The 21,803-nt window shown below is 34.8% G+C and overlaps 1 protein-coding gene and 1 non-coding gene across 2 annotated transcripts in view; one reads left to right on the top strand and one right to left on the bottom strand.

Moving 5' to 3' along the window:
* KCNH7 (potassium voltage-gated channel subfamily H member 7) overlaps positions 1–21,803 on the bottom strand; it is a 457,793-nt gene that overhangs the window by 50,947 nt on the left and 385,043 nt on the right. Inside the window, exons 7-8 of the mRNA XM_007464485.1 lie at positions 15,095–15,520; positions 3,394–3,793 (exon numbers count right to left, since the gene is read on the bottom strand). Coding sequence (XP_007464547.1) covers positions 3,394–3,793; positions 15,095–15,520 — 826 coding nt within the window. The remainder of the gene's footprint in view (positions 1–3,393; positions 3,794–15,094; positions 15,521–21,803) is intronic.
* TRNAG-CCC (transfer RNA glycine (anticodon CCC)) lies at positions 14,131–14,203 on the top strand. Its single transcript has one exon. It is a non-coding gene; the product is annotated as a tRNA-Gly (tRNA).

The raw sequence follows: 21,803 nt of genomic DNA, 5'->3' as shown, positions 1-21,803 counted from the left end.
ACCTTTCCAACATTTGGCATTATCTTATTTTAACCATCACAGAGTTTTAATTGCATTTCCCTGATGACTAATAACATCTTTTCATGTATTTATTGGCCATTAATATATCTTGTTTCGTGAAATGTCTGTTTAAAATCTTGCTCATTTTTAAATTGTCTTATTATGGAGTTGTAAGAATTCTTGATATATGCTGAATAAAGGTCCTTTTTTAGATCTAAGTATTGAGAATATTTTCTTCCAGTCTATCATTTTCCTGTTCCCTTTCAAAGTGTCCTTTGAAAAGTTGAAGTTACTAATTTTGATGAAATCCAAATGCCTGTATATTTTGTTCAGTTTTCTGTTATTTAAAAAAAATTATAGGGGTATGGTAAGGTCTCAGTTACTCCATCATGGTTAAAAGCAGATATGCAACAACTTATTTTTACATGTTATAAAAATAAGAAATTCTTCCAAGATGTTTGTCAAGCAGGTCAGAGATGAAATACATTTGCCTTTGGATACTGATTTATGTGTTTTAAAATTTAAATGTATATACTATATTTATAATATTTGAATAAAGATATAAACATATATTAGAACACATAGATATAAATATGTGAGCATAGCTTGTATTCCTATTTATTTAATGGCCGCTTACATTTTTCTTTATTTTTCGTCTTGAATTGTGTATATGTGTATATATATATATTTTTTTTTTTGGTGGTACGCGGGCCTCTCACTGTTGTGGCCTCTCCCGTTGCCGAGCACAGGCTCCGGACGCGCAGGCTCAGTGGCCATGGCTCACAGGCCCAGCTGCTCCGTGGCATGTGGTATCTTCCCGGACCGGGGAACGAACCCGTGTCCCCTGCATCGGCAGGCGGACTCCCAACCACTGCGCCACCAGGGAAGCCCTATGTGTATATTTTTAAAAAGAATTCTCCGGTTACTGTTCTCTGTACGCATTCAGCAGCACAATTGGTGACTGTCTTTGCAAATAGATACTTTTAAAAATGTATCTATAGGTATTTGTGTTATTTGAATTTAATTAGATGAGAGCTTTAATGTTTAATTTTTAGTTTCCTTGAATTATATTGTTGTAAGAGGGATTGTACATTGCTTTGCTTTCTACAACTTGGCTTCAAATTTTTATTTTAGAATGAAGATTAGTTTTAAAGAAGCTTAGGGATAATGAGAGTTCAACTTGATAACTAGACTATGTCAACTTTAACGTGCAGTAGTATATATACAATATTTTACATTATATTTTGGATATTTTATTTTTAGGTTTAAATCAAGTCACTCATGTAACTGAAGCGTATGTACTTAGTATAAAAATATAACCAAATACAGAAAACCAAATCATTTTCTAATACAGTTGGATCTAAATGGAAATATCATGTGTAGATATACACATATACATCAAATGGCTAAGAAAATTTCAAGGCATGCTATTATTGCTAAGTTTCTTGTCTTATTTTACCTTTTATGGCATAATAGCTCACGATAGAATTCTCTAGGAATATCTATAAACTAGAATTCTCTAGGAATATTTATAAACTTTTTCCTGTGTGACACTAAGCTTTACATAATCCCATTTTGATTAAGTTTTGTACAAGCAAGTCTATTCATATAAAAGATATTATGTGGAATATGGATGTATCTTAGTCTATTCAATTAACAAGAGTGTCTTCTCTTTTCTTAAAAGATAGAATTCACCTGCAGGAAACAAATATTCTTCCTAAAGAATCAATAGAAATAGGCTAGTGCCACTTTTAAAAAAGAAGGCAGAAAGACAGAAAGGAAGGAAAGAAGGAAGGAAGGAAGGGAAGGAGGGAGGGAGGGAGGAAGGAAGGAAGAAAGGAAAGAAGGAAGGAAAAAGACAGGAATAAAGGAAGAATAAAAACTGCCAATAATTTCCTGACTTAAGGATTAGAGATTGGGTATAGAGCAAGTAAAGAACTGAGTTCTCTTTAGTTTAAAATAATTCACATGATAAACAGTACTATGTATTTCACTTAATCCTCACAAGTGGTAAGGATTCCTAAGTGGTGAACATGTTAAACTTCAATGCACTTAAAAAATTCTTCCTTGCAAATTCTAAGTTTCAAGATGCAAGTTCTATTTTCTTTAAAAAGAGTATACATATATATATATATATATATATTTTTTTTTTTTCTATACGGGTGTATAAATAATTAAAAACAGACTTTTTTCTTTTCTTTTTTTGTTACCAATGCCACTGAAATTGATAACCACTATAAAGTATTAACTAGCAGTTTCAATCACAGAGTGGGACTGTGCTTGTTCTGAATCTTTCATCTGGAATGAATTTTTCTATTTTTTCAAGTGGGCCTCACTTCCATTTCCTTCTGAGTGCAATTCTACTTTTGTGTTTGTGGCAAGACTTGGTCTGAATTTGCAAAATATCTTGAGTTATTTAAATAGAATGTTATCTGCCTATACAATCTTACTAAAATAAAAACACCGAGACACATATATGAAAAGTAAATTTTAAATACAGTGAACAATAAACTGGGTGAATCTACTTAAGTTTCATAAATAAAGCTTATCTAAGCACATTTTATTAGACAACATGTTAACATTTAAAAATTAACTCTCTCGATCTACTTTCTAATTTGTATGCAATGTAAGGATGATGCTCTTTTTCAAGCTTTAAAAATCCATCATGCTTTTGTCAACTGCTGCCTGCTATCAGCAAGGTTATCTTTAGTGGTTCCACAGTGTGATTTTTTTAAAAAATATATTAATATTAAAGTATCTTTAGTTTTACACAGAATTTTTTTCTTATTCCAAAGACTATACCTTATAAATGATGCTCATATCATTACCCATTGTAGGGTAAAGGGCAGTCACTTAGGTCCTTGACATATGTCACAGGGAAAGGAATTTTTAGTCAATGACAGGGGAAAAAAATGTATATATCTGTATGTATGTGCATATGTATACATATATATATATATATATATATATATATGAAAGGTTAGCTTACATTATAATTAGTAGGGTGATATTTATATATCTATATCTATAGATATGTAAATGTAAGCTAGTCTTTCCCGTTCTAATCTGGCCTCAGCTTGAAACAGAAAATAACCATTAGTAGTAAGTTACAGACATGTTTTTACATCAGTTAACGTGAACTGCAAGTCTCAGTTCCTGAATCCCAAGATCCATGTCATTCCAGTTTTATGCTCCTGAGGTCAAGAAAGACCTTTGGTGTCTCCCCTTCACAGAGAGAATCAGATCTGATAGAATATAATACCCGTATATTTAATCCTATCATTTCTACAACTTTCTATAATTTTTTTCTTTGCCTTATTCTGAATGTTCTAGAGATATCAATTTCCTGATATTATTTTATCCTAATAGATAACAAAAGAGAAATCTACTTACAGCCAATCAACATGACACAGATTGAAAAGATTTTCTCCGAATTGGTGTTAGGCGACACATTCCCAAATCCTACACTCGTTAAACTGCTGAAGGTAAAATAAAGTGCTGTGACATATTTGTCTTTAATGGATGGCCCAGAACTTGAGTCACTGTCATTGTAACGTTTCCCAATTTGTTGTCCTAAGGAATCCAACCATCCGATTTTGTCAGTCAGGTAGGGCCTTTCTACGTTCCCAATCGCATACCAAATGCAAGCCAGCCAGTGAGCAATCAGAGCAAATATGCACATTAAGAGCATTAGAACAGCAGCCCCATATTCTGAATATCGATCAAGTTTTCGGGCCACTCTCACAAGACGAAGGAGTCGAGCTGTCTTCAAAAGACCAATTAATGTTGTTGTCTGTGGAAATAAATGTGCATGGTCAGAAACAGTTGGTAAACAATTCAGTGTATGTTCCTGTGAAGCAAAGTAAGTAGAAACAGGTTACAACAGTATGGTAGCACTGAAGATGACTATGTATTTGAATTAATTATTAAGGTTAGTTTTTTTTTTTTTAATTTTACACCTGCTTTGGAAAGTACCTTGAAAGTTTTAGTACATTAATTCAGTATCTTGGCATGTAAGACTTATGGGACAGAGACTCTATCTGCTTGGTTTCATGCTCTAACCACATGCCTGGCACATAATGAATACTCAGTAAATCATTCATTCACCGACAAACATTCCAGAGTGTTACGGGTGGGCCTACCAAGGGCCACACACTGGGATTATAGTATTGAACAAACAGTCATGGTTACTTTTATAATAGAAAAAGACATTTATTTACTAGACAAAGTGTCTTATGAAGTGAAACAAGGGCTACTGTCTGTTGGGGAGAGATACATATTTTTAAAATAAACATATAATAAGATCATTTCAGAGAGTGAAAAGTGTGATGATGATAGTAAAACAGAGTGATATGATAGAGGATGTTCAGGGGCTTGGGTTGGGATGGGGACCACTTTAGAAAGGAAGACCAAAGAGAATCTTGCTGGGGTGCTGACATTAGAGTTTAGAAGGGTTTGAATAATGCGAAGGAGCCAGTCAAGAAGGCAACTGGGAAACTTATTGGATGACTGCATGCATGCATGAAGTACCATATTTAAATTCATTTTTTCTTCCTAAATGTGTTGAATTGATAAATTGTTTCTTGAAATCCCAGTGATATTATGTGTTTTGCTTTGGGGTATGATATGTGCAACTAACTGCACGGTTATTACTGACCAGGTATCTAATGATAGGACACTTCTATATAATAACGGGATACTTAACTGGTTGTTTGGATTTGAAATCTGATGAGTACAAATTACAAGTTCATTTCTTGGGTTTCCTAAATAATGTCAACTGTAAGTACTATATAATTCACAGGGCATATAATTATTCCATAGTTACATGGTGTTTACCAATCAATTATTGAGTCATTTTATGTGTTTATTGTTGTTGCTTATTTCTCAAAGTACATCCATCTATGTTAAGAACACATATTTTAATTAAAGAAATAACATGTGGTATAACTATCACCTTATATCTTCATATTGACTTGGTGGAAAAAGAGCTCTAAATATCAAGAAAATATTTTCATTAACATTCTATAATAAGTGTTATAGTTTTTTTTTCTTGTGCCAGAGTGGTCACAAGGGAAGGGAAGATTTCTCAGCCTCCCCTGACTTCTTTTCAGTTAGTATTCGAATCCTCTAGAGATGAGAGGAGCTTGTGTAGTTGAGATGTTCTTATCACAACTGGATTCTGGTCTTTGCTCATTTAGGGATGGGTGGAGAGGTGAGTCTTCTCTGTTTCCAAAGCTGAGTTATTATTTTTCAGGGTGCAATAAGGGAAACAGTGTTTTCTCCATCACAAATTTAAAATTATGTCTCTTCAAAGAATGAATGGTGAGTTTAAGTGAGTATGAGGTGTTTTCCTGGGAGAGATGTCAACTTTCCACTATTTGTATTGTCAGTGTTTCAGCTTAGCAGTTATGAGTTAGAACTTCAGAACAAACTTAGGTCTGAAATTCTGCTTCCATACCAGTGTGTCACCTTGGACAAGTTATGTACTTAATCTCTAAGTGTCAATTTCTTCATCTGTAAATGGGCATAATAATAACTCCTTCTAGGGTTGTAGGTAAGAGCCAGGAAATTTTAACTGTGTTTTTATTTGAATATCCCACACACTTTCGCTTCCATCACTAAGCAGGAACTTTATATTGTAAAATGGGTCGACAGAGCTACATATTTTCCAAACGTGTTACTTCGATATCTGAAATTTCAAATGGAGGCTTTTGGACACTGGTCACTCAGCCCCCTATGGAAACTGCAGGGATTTTTAAAGACAAGAACGTCATCTAGATTCATTGACTACTCAGACTCTGGTAACAGAAATCACCCTGGTTCAGCGTAACTCCATTTCTACATTTCACAGCTTAAGTTTGTATGTTTATTTTTCCTCCTAGCTTGGTTATCTATTTACTTGTGTTGAGAAATCGGAAATATTTGAGGGTTATTATTATTTGATTTATTATCAAAACTGCCTTTCATTGGAACAATATTTCTGAATCTCAAAATAAATCACATATAATGACATTTCTATAGGTATTTGGTTAACGAAGAGAAATGCTTCAAAACAAATTAGCTGTTTTAATAACATATTGTGATAAAAAGTACTAATGACTCTTCTGGCTGCAAAGATGGTAGAGTAAAATGACGTTATGAAAAGAAAAGGAATCAAATCTGCTGTATATGCCACTTCCCTTCTTTTTGCCTTCCCCCCAAAGAAACCTCAGGTGTTTCTTCTAGAGTTATGTCAGAATGAGGTGAAACCTAGATGACAGTAAGTTAAGATAAATAAATATAATATATAATAACACACAAATGACCTCTTTTCTGGACCAAAAAAGTTTAAGAAATAAGGTACATGTTGAAGTCTCGAGCCAGTTGACACAAAATAACTGCAGAAGGAGGGGGAGATGGAAAAGAAAAGGGAGAGGGAGAGTGTAAGGGTCGGGGAGAGAGATTACTTTCAGCTGCATCATAAGGATGAATGAATATTGACCTCAACAGTCAAAGCCATTCTCTTGTGATTCTGTAACATGTACCCAAGCATAACTACATATGCTAGTTTGACAATGTAACAAATGACTTGGGCTTTTTTCTGTTGTTATCAAGATGCTGCTAACATGCCTGGGCATTCTTCCTTAGCTACAGTTGTGTACAGCACACCTTGTAGATGACACTTAGGCTTGCAATAACTCTGTCTTCTTCTTCTTTAAATGTCTCTTTAAAGATTTAAGGCATTTTGCCCCAGATTACACAACAGAGAGAAGTGATTGCACCAAAATCTCAGAAAAAGTAGACTAAAAAATGATCCATCTCCTCTTTCAGATTTGTTGGAGACTGTTAGTCTCCATAGTTTAGTTCAACGAGCTACTATCTTTGTATTATCTGCAAGTCAAAAATGGGACCAACAACTACCTTATAATTGTAGTTGTTGGCTGATTAGAATATCTTCAGAATACATGGTTATCTCACAGTATATCTAATTTCATGTAATATCCAGACATATGAAAATCTACCTTCGTTTTTTTTTTTTTCATTTTTTGAAAATAGAAATAAAACTATCCTTAAACTAATGACAACAACTTTTAAATTGTAGAGGTAAAGAAGTTTCTCTTAGGTGGTATTTATTGAACTTTTCACTGGTAGACAAATATTGTCTTTATTGTTACTTTTGGTAGAGACTGAAAAGGCATAAAAGCTCACTGGAGGTAAGTGTAATCATTATTATGAAATATAAAGACATCATGATAATAAATAAGATCTAGAAAACGGTTAACTATTTTGCAGTAGATTGATACAAGGTCAACTGTTTTCCAGTCCTGCCCATGAATATACAGCAAAGGAGATAATAATAAACTCTAATAGGTCAACTCTCCACCTCATCAGTGCCCATGCCATCTCAAAATTCAACTCCTTCACTGGGATTGAATGACATTTCAAACTCTTTTTTCCTGAATGCCACAGTAAAGAAGGCCTACTTGACTTTCATTTTGTCAGAACTTTCAAAAGATGTAAAATGATTCTTCCTCTGAAAATTTAATTATTCAAATTTCTGAGTAGCTGATGAATATCATCGAATTTCAATTTTTAAAAAATGTACCCACATCCATAGTTCATTAAAGCCCTAGGTACTTTTTTTTTATATTGAGGTAAAAGTTAGTTTCCTTTATTAAGTATGACTTTCTTAACTGAACTTTATATTAAAAATATATACTCTAAACAACTACAATTTTGTCAGTATGTTAGATACTAGACCCAGACTCAAGAAAACTATGTGATTTTTTTTTTTTTTACTAGACAATTCATAATAGTTCAGGCATTCTCTCTTAATGTAAGTGGAATTCTTTTTGAAGAGCTGAAATTAGAATAGGTGATTTCTTATCAGTATTAAACAACTCTCTACTTAAGAATAAGTTGGGTTACAGTTAAACTGAGAAAGCATCATCAATAAGAGAAAATCTCATGTTCAAGAATTTTTCAAAATAATTTTGAAAAATAATTCTTTCTTTTTAGTATGCATTTTCAAATAGCTTACATTTAAAATGCTTTATTTCAGAGGTTTACTCTCTAAAATCTTTGCCTATAGTAAGTGGATAGAATTATTCTTTTATAAAGGAGGAAATATTAGTATGTGATCTTTGGTTTTGCCTACAGGTTGTTAGGATGAATTGTCATTGAAACTTTCTACTTAATCCATCATTCTGTCCTCTTTGTCAAGTAATATTTGGGTACAAATGGGGAAAAGGGAACACTTAGTGAATAATACATTTCATAACTCCACACTCATGTTTTATTTTAGATTTCATTTCTATTCCCTCTAAGTTCTGGTACTTGTATTCATCATTCAATAAATTGCCCAATAAAACTCAATAGTATTGAAACTAGTTTCTATTTGTTTTGTTCAGCTTGAATCACACTATTTCAATATTTCTAAAACACATTCACTACTACAATCAAAGAGCTATATTTTGAGTGTGTAAAAAACCTTGCTGGGGGGGACACGTGGCTTAGCCTTTCTTAATCCGTACCAAACCTCACAAATTCCTCCAAAAATGGGCTTTTAAAAAGAAGATTTTAGGGACTTCCTTGGTGGTCCAGTGGTTAAGAATCCACCTTCCAATGCAGGGACGTGGGTTCGATCCCTGGCAGAGGAACTAAGATCCCACGTGCCACAGGGCAGCTAAGCCCACACAACAGCTAAGCCTCCACAACTGCTGAGCCCGTGAGCTCAAGAGCCCGTGCGCCACAACAAAAAGATCCTGCATGCCGCTACAAAGACCTAAGACCTGATTCAGCCAAATAAATAAATAAATAAATGTTTTAAAAATAATAAATAAAAAGATTTTACAACCTCCATTATTTAATAGCTTTTACTGTCAAGACACTTTTATTTTTATTTTGTTTTGTGATTAACATTCTATTTTGCTGCAATTTGACCTCTTTCTCTTTAGTTATAGTAACATGGAAAACTGGTTATCAAATGATTCTAAATAGTATTAGGCAAATGTTACAGTAAATAAACAATTATGAATGTTATATTATATTTTTAAAATTGGAATTTGACTTGTTCTGGAAACATTTAACCAAAAATTGTATCTTATGCCATCTTTAGCAAATTTTATCAGTGGATCACATGTAAATAATGGATAAGTGATGAACTTAATGCAAAATTTTTTGATGGAATACACTTATATTTCCTTAGTTCAAAAATTATTCCATTGTGGATCCTGTGTGTCTTCACTTGTCATGGCACAAGATTTTTGGAGACATGACCAGTAGCCTCAAATACAAGCCAATGGAAACTTCTGCCTTAATTCCCAAGAACTATCTAATAAGAGACTTTATGTGTAGACACATATATGCATGCAGGTCTTCAAAATGTTCTTTGTCACTTAACTTTGAACATGAGTATGTCTAATGTTTTAGAAATTCATTTCCAACAAACTAATGACAACTAATGTAGAGATCAGGTTTGGAAAGAATCCTGACAAGATGATCAGAGTTTCTATACAGAGGCCTGCTACGCTTTTCCTTGTATCCATTCCATGATTCATCTATCAGACTAATGAAACAAACATATCAATGTGAGTTGAAACTCCTCTTTTCTATTAGAACTTTCTGTCAAAGGCCTTACCTGCATTCAGAATTCATGAAAAATAGCAGTGAAGTGTGAAAGGAGAGAGGTCAACAAAGCAAGTAATTAATCAAAAGAACACTACTAATTTTCAGGGGAGGAAGAGTTTAATGAAGCATGTAACTAAACAGGGAGCTCTAGATTCTAACTACTAATATCTCTGAAAGTAAAATTTGCCACAGAGAAGCAAACTATGGAAAAATTTGAGGCTGATAATGAAAAGTTGACTTTCTGGAGACTGAACCAATAATATTGTTCCTTCGCATCAATGATTCTGAGGTAATTTGCTATGGATGGCATGATGCTTGATAATGCAAAAATTAAGAAATAGAGAATCTTTTCCTCGGTCTATCGAGATGGCATTAGCATCAGGAAGATATTAGTATTAATGACATAGGCAAGCCCAGTTACTGCCACTATTCATTTTCAATGACAACAGGTCTTGTGGTATTTGTATACTATATGGTATACAGCACAGCTATATCAGTAAACATTTGGAGTTATCACAGTCACAGTGTTTCTAGATATCTAAATATTAATATATGCATATAAACATATCTATCTGTATAAATGCATGTATACACATATATATCAATACATTTATAAGCACACACATATCTATGCAACCCTTCATTAAAATGCAAATATAAAAAAACTAACAATATCCCATTTAATATTGAATTTATTGTTTAAATATGGACTTTCTCATTATCAGTAGGTACAAGCATCTGATAACTTCATTATATCTTTTTATGCAGACATGCCTGAAGCATTTACATATTCTACTAGGTATTTTATTATGAACATTTCTTTTGTTTTTCCTTTATATTAAGGGTGAGCATTATATATTTGTGAAATTATGTGTGTAAGAAAGCTATATTATCTATGACTTTTATTTAACAATAGTAGAAAGGGGCATTATAAAATATTTGTTATGTTAGCTCTGATAGGGCTGGAAACCAACACTTTATAGCTCCATGCCTCTAATGGGCATGACCTTTCTACCCTTTCTACCTGGAGAACTTCCACTGGTAATCAGAAACTTCCCCTTCCATGTTCACATGTCCCCTTGAATATAGTACTATTAAAGCTATTATCAGATAGTACTCTATCTGCTCATCCGCTGCTCTCCCAGTCTAGGATGCAAGCTCTCAGGCAGTGGGGTCCTCATCTCACTCTTTTCTATAAACTCAGAGTCTAGTGCATTGGCACTTAGGACTCTTCCAATAAATGCTAATTGAATGAATTAACCTACTTGAGAAGGGAGTTACCATAACCTTTTCTAGAAATGGCAAAATGAATTAGGTCAATTCTTGTTAAAACTATTGAAAATTTACTTGAAACTCTAATCAGTAAAGCAGATAAAATCAAGCTACTCTTTGTATAGTGGAGATGGATGGTTCTGAGTCTTATCAGCCTGTCTTGCTGTCAACCTTTGAGGGCCTCTGAGACTCTCGGGCACCTCCATGAAACCCCAGTTTGAAAAACCCTGGACTAGATTACCCCTCATCAGAGTGACCTCTAGCTTAATGATTTTAGAATTTGTCACTTAATTTGGGGGCCAAAATCCAAAGAGGTTTTTTTCCCAAATTTGGCTACTTTCAGACATATTCTTGGGGGTGGGGGAATACAAATTTTCTATGATAACATTTAAAATTTTATGTTTTACTTTTGTTTATAATCTAAACAAATTAATACACACTTGCTAAGGATCCCTGGACAACCATCTTACATAACAGAGTGTTGCTACGTGATTGCAGCATCTGCTCTTGTACTTCTGATCCCTGTGGCACCAAGTGAGGACCTTACTTGTCATGTGACATCTCTCAAATTGGGTGCTTAGACCCTTCGCGGAATTGAACATTTCCTGTGAGATCTGTGAGTTGTCAAGTTTCAGAACACCGTTAAAGTAGGATAGGGTGGGGTGGGGATGGTGGCTAGGGAGACACCCTTTGACAGTACACATTCAAAATACCTACTGATTTCATAATGCAAATTCTATGAAGTTAAACTCAACAAAATAAGTTTCAGACAGTGGCAGAAAACCAACTACAGATTCATCCTAGGGCGCCTGTGATACACTTGGTTGAGAAACACTGATGTAGAGGTAGAATAGTCCCAGCACATGGAGAACAGTTGGTAAGAAACGTGTGCCAAAGAGAAGGAACATCTTTTGGGTCAGTGAGTGAATCCTAAGCCATAACTTGTCATGGTCTTTTGGAGCCCTAAAGGCCAATCCACAAGAAACCCAAGACATCCATCAAACTTCTCAGACCTGTCATTTTGGGCAGGTTGGCCCACTTTTAATACTGAGTCAAAGGAAGAAAAGGCTCTTTTTGCTCCCCAACCTGCCCCCCTCCCCCTTTATTTGGGTTAACATATTTCAGAATTTTAAGTAAACAGTTGCTGTAGTTGGGTAAAAGTAGCCCCCGGTCCATCCACCAGGAAGTTTCATCGCTGATTCTTTATGCTCCTTCCAGACCCACCCCTCCACTTGCTATCCTTGATGCAGACCTACTTCCCCCTACCACATGCCCCAAATTCCTGTGCTTTGCAAGACAATAACTGTCCTCAAAACACTTCCTTTCTGTCTCTTTCTTCAGGATTCCTAGCTGCAACTAGCTAATCTAATAACTACTATAAGATAATGTCTATCAATAAATCTCAATAAATCTACTCAGTAAATCTTGTTGAATAATTTAGATATTTATGGATTAATGTGGTAACATGTACGTTTTTAAAGGAAGACTTCATTAAGAAACAGGGACTTTAATCCAAAGGGATGGAAAGGAGAACAGAAGTAACCTCTGGTAAGCAAGTACTACCTACCTGCCACCGGTCTAGTCTCTTCATATATGCTGCTTTATTTTTAGAAATCACAAGAACCTACCTCTCACCATTTTACAGAAAAGAAATAAAGTCCTAAATGAATTAAATAACTTGCTTAAATACAGCAAGTAAGAGGCACAAAGGTGAATCAAACCCAGGTGTGTCTCACTCCAAAGCCAGGATCCTTCCCATATCATATCACATTTCAAAAGAGAGAGGAGCAGCTTTGGAAACAGGGAGGAATCCGGGAAATTATACAAATCAGAGTGAAGAACTGGAATTGCTTTAATTGAGGCAAACTTCATCTTTTCCTTTATGTTACATGAGAAAGATGATCCAGACACCATTTTTCCCCAAGACTATTTCATCCTATATTAACGTGAATCACATAAATTTTCTCTTGTTTCAGCTCACTTGAAGTTCTGTCTGAAACAGTGATTACTTGAATTACATATTTTAATAAACTCTTATTTTCAAGTGATGATATAGTAACTGAAATTAAACTGATCAAGTGCTGCATCTTAGAATAATTAGCATATTCTAATACTCACTTGTTTGATTGCTATTGATTAAATATCAGTGGTAAATCAACTTCCCCTAACAATCTTGTCTGCCTATTTATTGTTTACCCATTCTTTCATTTCACTAAGCTGAAATTTAATTTGCTGTTGATGTATATATTTTAAAATTTGAAAGTGAGGTTTTACTCTATTTATCAGTAAGAACTTATTTGGTGTAATTACATGGATTCATCCATTGTAAGAAAATCATAAAGATAAATATTGATAAAGAAGTATTTCACTTTCTTGCCTTTTAATTAAAAACCAAAGTTAGGAATATCTAACTTTAAGAGTTCAACTAGTTTAACAGCAGCTGACTTTTTTTGAGTATTTTGCTAGAGTTTTACATATATTATCTCATTAGAGTCTCAAATTAAGAAAAAAAAACTTAAGCAGGGAAAGTAATATGATCATCCTTACAGATGCAGAAGGTCAAGTTTGAGACTTTGTCTAAGGTTTGTAGAAGCCAGGAAGAATATATTGTTTCATTATCCTGCTCTTAATTCATCCACAGTTAGATGGGCATGTTCTGTGGGAGAGAATTTACTTCTAAACCTATTGTTTCCCTTGGCTGAGGAGAATTCTCTTGTCCTCAAATGCTAATTGGTCAGGGAGCAACCGTCTGCAGAGGGCATTTATGATATTTGATCTCCTCTTGAAAAAAAACCCAAAACGATGGTGAGGCACTGACTGATTCTTAGGTAGAAAAGGACGCTGAATTTTAGTTCTTTTTTTTTTGGCCATGCTGCGTGGTTTGTGGAATCTCAGTTCCTGACCGAGGATTGAACCCAGGATCAGGGCAGTGAAAGCACAGAGTCCTAACCACTGGACCACCAGGGAATTCCTGACCCTGAATTTAAAAAATTCAACACACCCAGGTTATCTTTCTCAATCTAATCCCTTAGATCTACTTTCACACCTTCTGTAAAACTTTGCTATAGAATCCAGGAAATTTATTTACAAAAAATTAGTGCAATAAATTGGACGAGATTTTAGGAGAACATAACTTGTTTTAGATCAAAGAACACTTTGAGAAGAATCTGATTAAAAATATGGACTTTCTATCCAGAATATGCACATCCACTTGTCAGATTTCCTTAAAATTTTCAACTTTAGGGGACTTTCCTGGTGGTCCAGTGGCTAAGACTCTGCGCTCCCAATGCAGGGGGCCCAGGTTCAATTCCTGGTTAGGGAACTAGATCCCACACGCCGCGACATAGAGTTCACATGCCACAACTAAGATCCCGTGTGTGGCAACGAAGATCCCTCATGCTGCAACTAAGACCCGGCACAGCCAAATAAATAAGTAAATATTTAAAATAAAAAATAATAGGGTGAAATAATGTTTTTAAGAAATTTCCAACTTTATAAGATAGTGGGGTCACAAGAAGTATTTTCCAACCTAGGTATTATTATTATTATTTTTTGTGGTACGCGGGCCTCTCACTGTTGTGCCCTCTCCCGTTGCGGAGCACAGGCTGCGTACACGCAGGCTCAGAGGCCATGGCTTCACGGGCCCAGCCTCTCCGCGGCATGTGGGATCCTCCCGGACCGGGGCACGAACCCGTGTCCCCTGCATTGGCAGGCGGACTCTTAACCACTGCGCCACCAGGGAAGCCCCCAACCTAGGTATTATTTAAGAGAGAGTTTTGAATAAAACATTTCAGAAGATGCCTCTTACACATAATTTGAACATAAAACAAGTCCCTGCTCTTGCAAACCACAATTATGAGTTAAGAAAGAAAGAGGCATCTTCATCTTTGACAGTTTTATATCCATAAAGTTAATATGTAGAAATTATACATTCTGGGAATGTGCTATGTGCTATGAAACACTTGTCTCAAGGTTTAATTTGTTGTTTAAAAGACAAATAGTCTTTACTATTTCTCAGCAAAAATAGAAAGGATTGTGAATTATTTGCAATGGCAAAAATGTTCCATTTCATTTTATAGCATTTCCAATTGAAAATGAATTTTATCTGTGTGATACAGAAAGTTTGTAAAGCAACCGCTTTTTTTGCAGTTAAAATAGCTTCACTTTTATAACTTCAATCTTTCAGAAAATAAGATTCTTAAGCAGCTCTTACCTCATCAGAACCAGATCCAAAAATCAGCAAGTCAAAAGGAATTGCTGCAACCATGTCAATCAGGAACCAGCCTTTGAAGTAATGTATTGCTATCTTGGCTGGATCACTTACCACTTCTTCATTTTGATTTACATATGTTGTTCTGAAGTTTATTAGAATATCTATGATAAACATAATATCCACAATCAAGTCTACCACATTCAAAGGGCTACAGGAATAGCCACATTCTCGTCTTTTCTGTTCTTCTCTGTCATTGAGGAGAAAGGCTGCAGAGTAGGGAGTGAATATAGCAGTGTATATGACCAACAGCAGAATAAGCCAATCCCAGACGGCCTTGAAAGGACTGTAGTGCAATATTGTAAACTTGTTGATGCGTGGTGTCTGCAGTTTATATTCTGGTAGGACGTCTGCTCCTAAAGAGAGAACCTGAATACAGAAAAGAGAATCATACACTACATAAAAATGTGATTATTTAATTCTCCAAATCTATAAAAATATTAAGGTAATTATATAGCAAAATCTTCTAGAAAAAATCATGGAATTGTGAAGTATGTACATTTAAAGGAACCCATATAAGCCCCTACCACCCAGTATATTTGACCCCAGAAAACCTCATTGGTATTTCTTGATAAATATAATTTTCACTAAAAAATAGTGAATATTGTCACTGAGATACTAAGGAATGGGTTACTGGTTCCTCTGGAACATACTACTACTCAGAAATAAAAATACATAGCAGTTTTTAGAAAATCATAAAATCAGTTTAATACACGAATAATTGTTTTCAAACCTAAGAAAGGATTGGCTGTAATGATTAGAAACAGTCTACTTGGATTCATGGTCATATTTAATTTACATATAGTTAATTTATAATTAAACTTTGATAAATTAAACTCAACTCATTCAAATCTTTAATTAAAATTTCCCACCTGCAAATCTGTTTTTAACATTAGAAAATAAGGGACATGGGATTAAAATAAACACAAAGGAGACTTCTTCCTAAAAGGCTGGAGTATTTTATATTCTGGGACAAATATACTTTCACCTGAACTCCTTCATCACATTTAAAGAACCATGTGGAAAGAATGGTGCAAGGAGATATTCAGAATATTGATCTGGAGAGGCTGCAAGATTCTTAGCCATCAAGGGGTACTTAAACTCTAAGGTTTATTCTACTTAATAAAGCATTGGGTAGACTAAAATAATTTGCCTTTTAGAGTCTTAGTTTATCTGAAAAAATAAGAGCTAAACTTGAGTTGTGACACTACCCAGTAGAAAATTTCCATGTAGATTTTAACTTGATTATAATAATAAATTATCATGGCAAATTTCAATTTTAAGTCTCATTTTCATTGTCATATACCATACGTTTTTTCACAGACAAATTACTGTTCTTGTCTTAAAAAGAACTTCAGAAGTTAAATAACCCCAAATGAAGTAAAACATGACTTTTAAATATAACCTTAGTTCAGTTAAAATAGACAAAGCTGTTTTTAGATAACAGCTAAACTGATTCAATTAGCTTTGAAAAAAATAATTAAGAATTGAGAGTAAAGCCCAGAGTAAATTTGAACTACAGTTATATGGTGGAAAAGGAATATTATTTTAAGTTGTGAGAAATGACAGGAATTATTAGTCAAAGAGAACTCTGGAAAATAAGTGACTTCACTGTTTATGAAATACTAAAAATCCTTAGAATCCAAGATCTATATCTATATCTGTATCTATATCTACATCTAACTTCCAATATCCAAGTAAGAATAATGTTTGGATAATCTATCAATTGATAAGTGCAGACTGATAGAACTCTATCCTGTTATGCTTAGTATATAAACCAATGTATGATACTTTGGTTTGGAAGGAATGGATCATCTTATAAGATATCATTATGTAACGTTCCTTTCTCAAAAACCAGGGACTACTCAGTATGTAGAAAGTAAAATCCAAAACCTTATTTTGGCTCTCAAAGTCATCTAAAATATGGACCCATGCTATCTTTCAGTTCCTTCTCCTGTTCTCTATGCACTCAGTGTACTCTGGCAACATGACTACATTTTTGAGATCTTCCCAAATCCCTGAAGTCACAAATTTCTCTCATTAAAAAAATAGAGTATATAATCATCCAAAGAGAACAAAAAAATTATTTCCAAATATGGGGATATTGTCTGAGCTTGCTTCCTGATTAAGTTTCATACTTCTGATACCTATCTCCCAGACGGGACTATTTGAATACTTGTTTTAGCAGAAGTATAAGTTAGAATACATCCAGCACCCTGGAGTTACCCTTGAGAAGTAAAAACTGTGGGTGGAACTCTTTCCATCCCACATATGCAAACATTCATTTAACAGTTAGAAGACTGTTGTGCTAAGAGTGGAGACTGAACAACTGGGAAGACACTGTCCCTGAAATCACAGAGTTTATTGTCTATTGGTAGAGAGACAAGGAAGAAAATGAGAGCCTTGCTGAGGTTCACTCAGCTCCTGGGGTTGGTGGTAGTGCTGCGGGGTGTCATCATAGGGGACTTTTAGGCGAAGATGGCACTTGAACTGAGACTTCGAGTAGGAAGTGGTAGGGGATGATGAAGTTGGAATGGGAAGGCCATTACAGGCAGAGGAAACAGAATGAACAAAGGTGGGGATGCATAAAACAATGCACTGTGTGTTCAGGAATTATAAACTGCCTTATATTGCTGATGGATTAAATGCAAGGGAGTGGTGGTGAAGGATGGCAGCAAAAGACCTAATGTGACATGATAGAGATCTCAGGCTTTCTCCTTTAGGTTAGCGTTGCTCACGTTTGAATAAAATACAGACTCCTTTTGAAGGGAAAGATACTTAGGGCAGAACTCCAATGATGATTATATTATTCTTATTTATAGTGGTAGGTAAATATGTACAAAAATAAAACTAGGTTGAAACTTTTCAAGCTTACACCTCTTACTATGACTCTTGTGGGCTGAATTGTGGACCCCAAAGATACGTTGAGGTCCTAATCCCTGTGAATGCGATTTTATTTGGAAATAGCACCTTTGTAGATGTAATCAAATAAAAATGAGGTTCTAGTGGCTCGGGGTGGGCCCTGATGCAACAACTGGAGTCCTTATAAAAAAAGGGAGATTTGGATACAGAGACACGAAGACACACAGGGAGAATGCTACAAAGACAAATAGGGAGAATGAAGGCAGATACAGATGCAAGCCAAGGAACACCAAGGATTGCTGGCAGCCCCCAGAACCTAGAAGAGAAGCATGAAACAAATTCTCCCCTGGAAAGTCCAGAAGGAACCAACCTTGCCAATACCGTGACTTTGGACTCTTGGGCTCCAGAATTGTGAGACAATAAGCTTTCATTGTCTTAAGCCACCCATTTTGTGGTATTTTGTTACGGTAGCCCTAGTGAACTAATACAAGGACAAATAATGAAAACAAATGATTTACAAAAATATTTACAAAACCAGTGAATTCATATTACCATCACTAATTCAATATTTGACATATCTGTAGGTCAAAAATGGTTGAACTTTGGCTATTATGTGTAGTTTGATCTAACAGGTAAAATAATTTTCTCTCTTCTAACCTCAATGCTGTTTTTGCAAAAAGTATGTAGTCAAAATAGAGTTACAAACTTCAAAGATTTTATTGCTGCATTAGGATAATCTAATCTAATCTTTATTTCAAATTATGCTCCTACTAGGCTTTGAAAGCCCATTTAAATGGTGCTACTTGATACTCTAAAAGTTTTTTATTTACTTGGGGTTGACTTTAACTTTGAGGCATTATCGAATTCTATATTAAGTAATTATCTAATCAAATTATCTCTGGAACTGGGATCAGAAAGGTAGTTCATTTGTTAACTTCCAACATACCTATCGATACTGAACCACTGAAATTTGGTACATACAACAATGGAGTGTGTTTTGACGATGCATTTTTAGTAACTGGTATGGTAACAAACCTTATGATATAGGTTCTTAAGCTTCTTCATGGCTATACCTGTGTTATATGATCACTCAATTCTGTCATGAATTTTATTAGCCAAATGACTTCAAAAACTTATTTATACAGCATGCTTTGGTATCATGAACTCTCGTAAATCCACATGCCATCATAGGCACTGAAATCAGGTAGATGGCAGTACTCTGTTATTAAGTGATTATCTTATTGATTCAGAAGATTATTGCACTGTTTTAGGTTTTACCAAGAGAGATGAATTTTTAAGATTTTCCAGGAGCACTCATGGACATTTGAGAATATTCCTTTCTGTGGTTGTTGGTTTGAGAATTGTTAAAGTTTACTAGGCAAGGAGGTTGAGGTGGCCAAGTTTAGTTGCAAATAAATGCATCTGGCTGTGGAATGGAGGAGAAAGCAAAGAGGGGTAGAGAGGCTTAGAGATCACTTAAGACTCCGGTTCTAAGAAACATAGGTAAATGAGGAGAGATCAGGAAATCCTGTACTAGGAACCAGGTGGCAGAGACAGAGAGGAAGGACACATTTCAGAAATAAATTCATCTCCGAGTGTAAGAATGAGGAGTGGAGAAGCATTTGTTTCTTTATGGTTCCAATAATGAGTCTTATTAGAGCCAATCATGGTAATTACAATCTTTGAAGGCTCAACCAGGTTTGGAATAAGGTAAAGAGCCCTAAATTTTAAATTTGAAAAGCTGGGTTTAAATTCTGGATACAATTTTTCTGGTAAATCATTTAATCTCTTTGGATCTTTTTCTTATCATCTGTGTGATGGGGACAGTAATCTTTGCTCAAATAACCTATCCGTACAGAGCTACCATATCACATCAGATACTTTCTATAAAAGTAGCCGATAAAATGGGAAATATTTACATAAAGTAATTTCACTATTTTTTGTGTTCTTGAGTTACTTGTTTAAATCTTGAATCTAACGAACCAAATATAACCAAAACATATATGAAGCAATTGGAGAAAGTTGAACACTGCCTGGATGTTGATAATATTAAGGTATTGTTTCAGTTACCTTCTCCTTAGAATAAATCAGCTAACACATAGTGGCTTAAAACAATAGTTATTTTATTATTCATGATTATATGGATGAAAAGTTTAGGCAGGTCTTGGCTGGGCCATTCTTCTGTTTCACACAGTGTCAACTGGGGTCTTTCAGTCACAATCACTTGGTGGCTGAGCTTGTGTGGAGCATCCAGGAAGGATTCTCTCACATGTCCAGTACCTTGGTGTGAACAGTTCGAAGGTATGGTTCACTCAAGATGCTGGAACAAATGGGTCTCTCTATATAATGTAATATAATATAATATAATAAATATAATATAATGTAATATAATATAAATAATATAATAATCATATTTACATATATATGGTTTCTCCATATGGCCTTTCCTTTCCTTGGAGCTTCTCCATATGGTTTTTTTTCTAGCTAACAGGGTAGTAAGATGTCTTATGTGGATGTTTAGGACTCCCAAGAGAGAAGCAGAAATATCTAATCCTCTTAAAGTCAAGGAGGAGTAGTAGTATAGCATCACTCCTGTCATATACTCTACTGGCCAAAACAGTCATAGCCTAGCATAGATTCAGAAAAGTAGAGAATTAGTCTTTACATTTTGATAGGGGAATGGCATGCGTGTGGAAAGAAGGACTTAACTGTGGCCATCTTGGAGACAAGCTATAGCAGAAATTGTTGACGAGTATTGTTTTTGGATGTGACAATGATGTTGTGCTTACGCTTTAAAAATTGTCTTAACCTTTCAGAGATACATAATAAAATATTTGTGGATGAAATGCTATAATATTTGAGGTGGGCTCCAATAAAATCCAGAGTGAGGGAAGGGAAAGGTGAGAGAAAGTCTGGTTATATGCAGTGTTAGATGTATGTTGATTTTTATTGAAACCGGGTGATGGATATATACTATTCTATTTTTACAATATGTTTAAATTGTTCAAAACAAAAACCTTTTAAAAAAGAATTATAGCATCTCAGTCAGAAAGGTCTAAGATATTGAGGATGGGTCTACACATATCACCACAGGGGCTTACTCCTATCAGAATTGAGTTGGTTCCTTGTTAGGCAAGTTAGGATTCCTTTTTCTACAACAGAAGGTTTACTTTACTCTCTGCATATCTAATTCATATTATGTTTATCTCCATTCAGTCCACACAGACTGCACACAATCCCATCTTTGCCCAGACTTGAACTGTTTCTCCTTAAATTTGTGTCACATTGGTGGCTGGGACAAATCACATTATAAGAAGATAATTGGATGTGCTAAGTCTGTAGATGTCCATTCCTCTGAGTATCTTTAACCATATTGCTCATCAAGTTAGATTAAAATAAGCCACTTTTCAAGACCCATCAGGTTAGGCCTCTTATTAAAATATTTTTACCTCATTAGCATTTCAGATTCAAGCGTTAAGCTTTCATTCTGGATTGATATAAGAAGCATATTTTTGCATTCTTTCCTCATAAAACTAAATGCAATGTTTATGTTGTTTAATATCATTTTTTGCAAATATTTGCATTATATATACATATTTATAATTCATTTGTAGAAAAAATGGATCTCTCTTGAGAAATCAAAAGGTTTCATATCTTTTTTTGTTTCAAAAGTGACAGTTATTTCATTACTTATAGTTACTTTTTTTTTTTTTTTTTTGCGGTACATGGACCTCTCACTGTTGTGGCCTCTCCCGTTGCAGAGCACAGGCTCCAGATGCGCAGGCTCAGT

Source organism: Lipotes vexillifer, unplaced genomic scaffold, assembly GCF_000442215.2.
Source record: "Lipotes vexillifer unplaced genomic scaffold, Lipotes_vexillifer_v1.1 scaffold68, whole genome shotgun sequence".
NCBI lineage: Eukaryota > Metazoa > Chordata > Mammalia > Artiodactyla > Lipotidae > Lipotes > Lipotes vexillifer.
The sequence above is the reverse complement of the archived record's forward strand: the minus strand, read 5'-3'. Positions and strand labels throughout refer to the sequence as shown.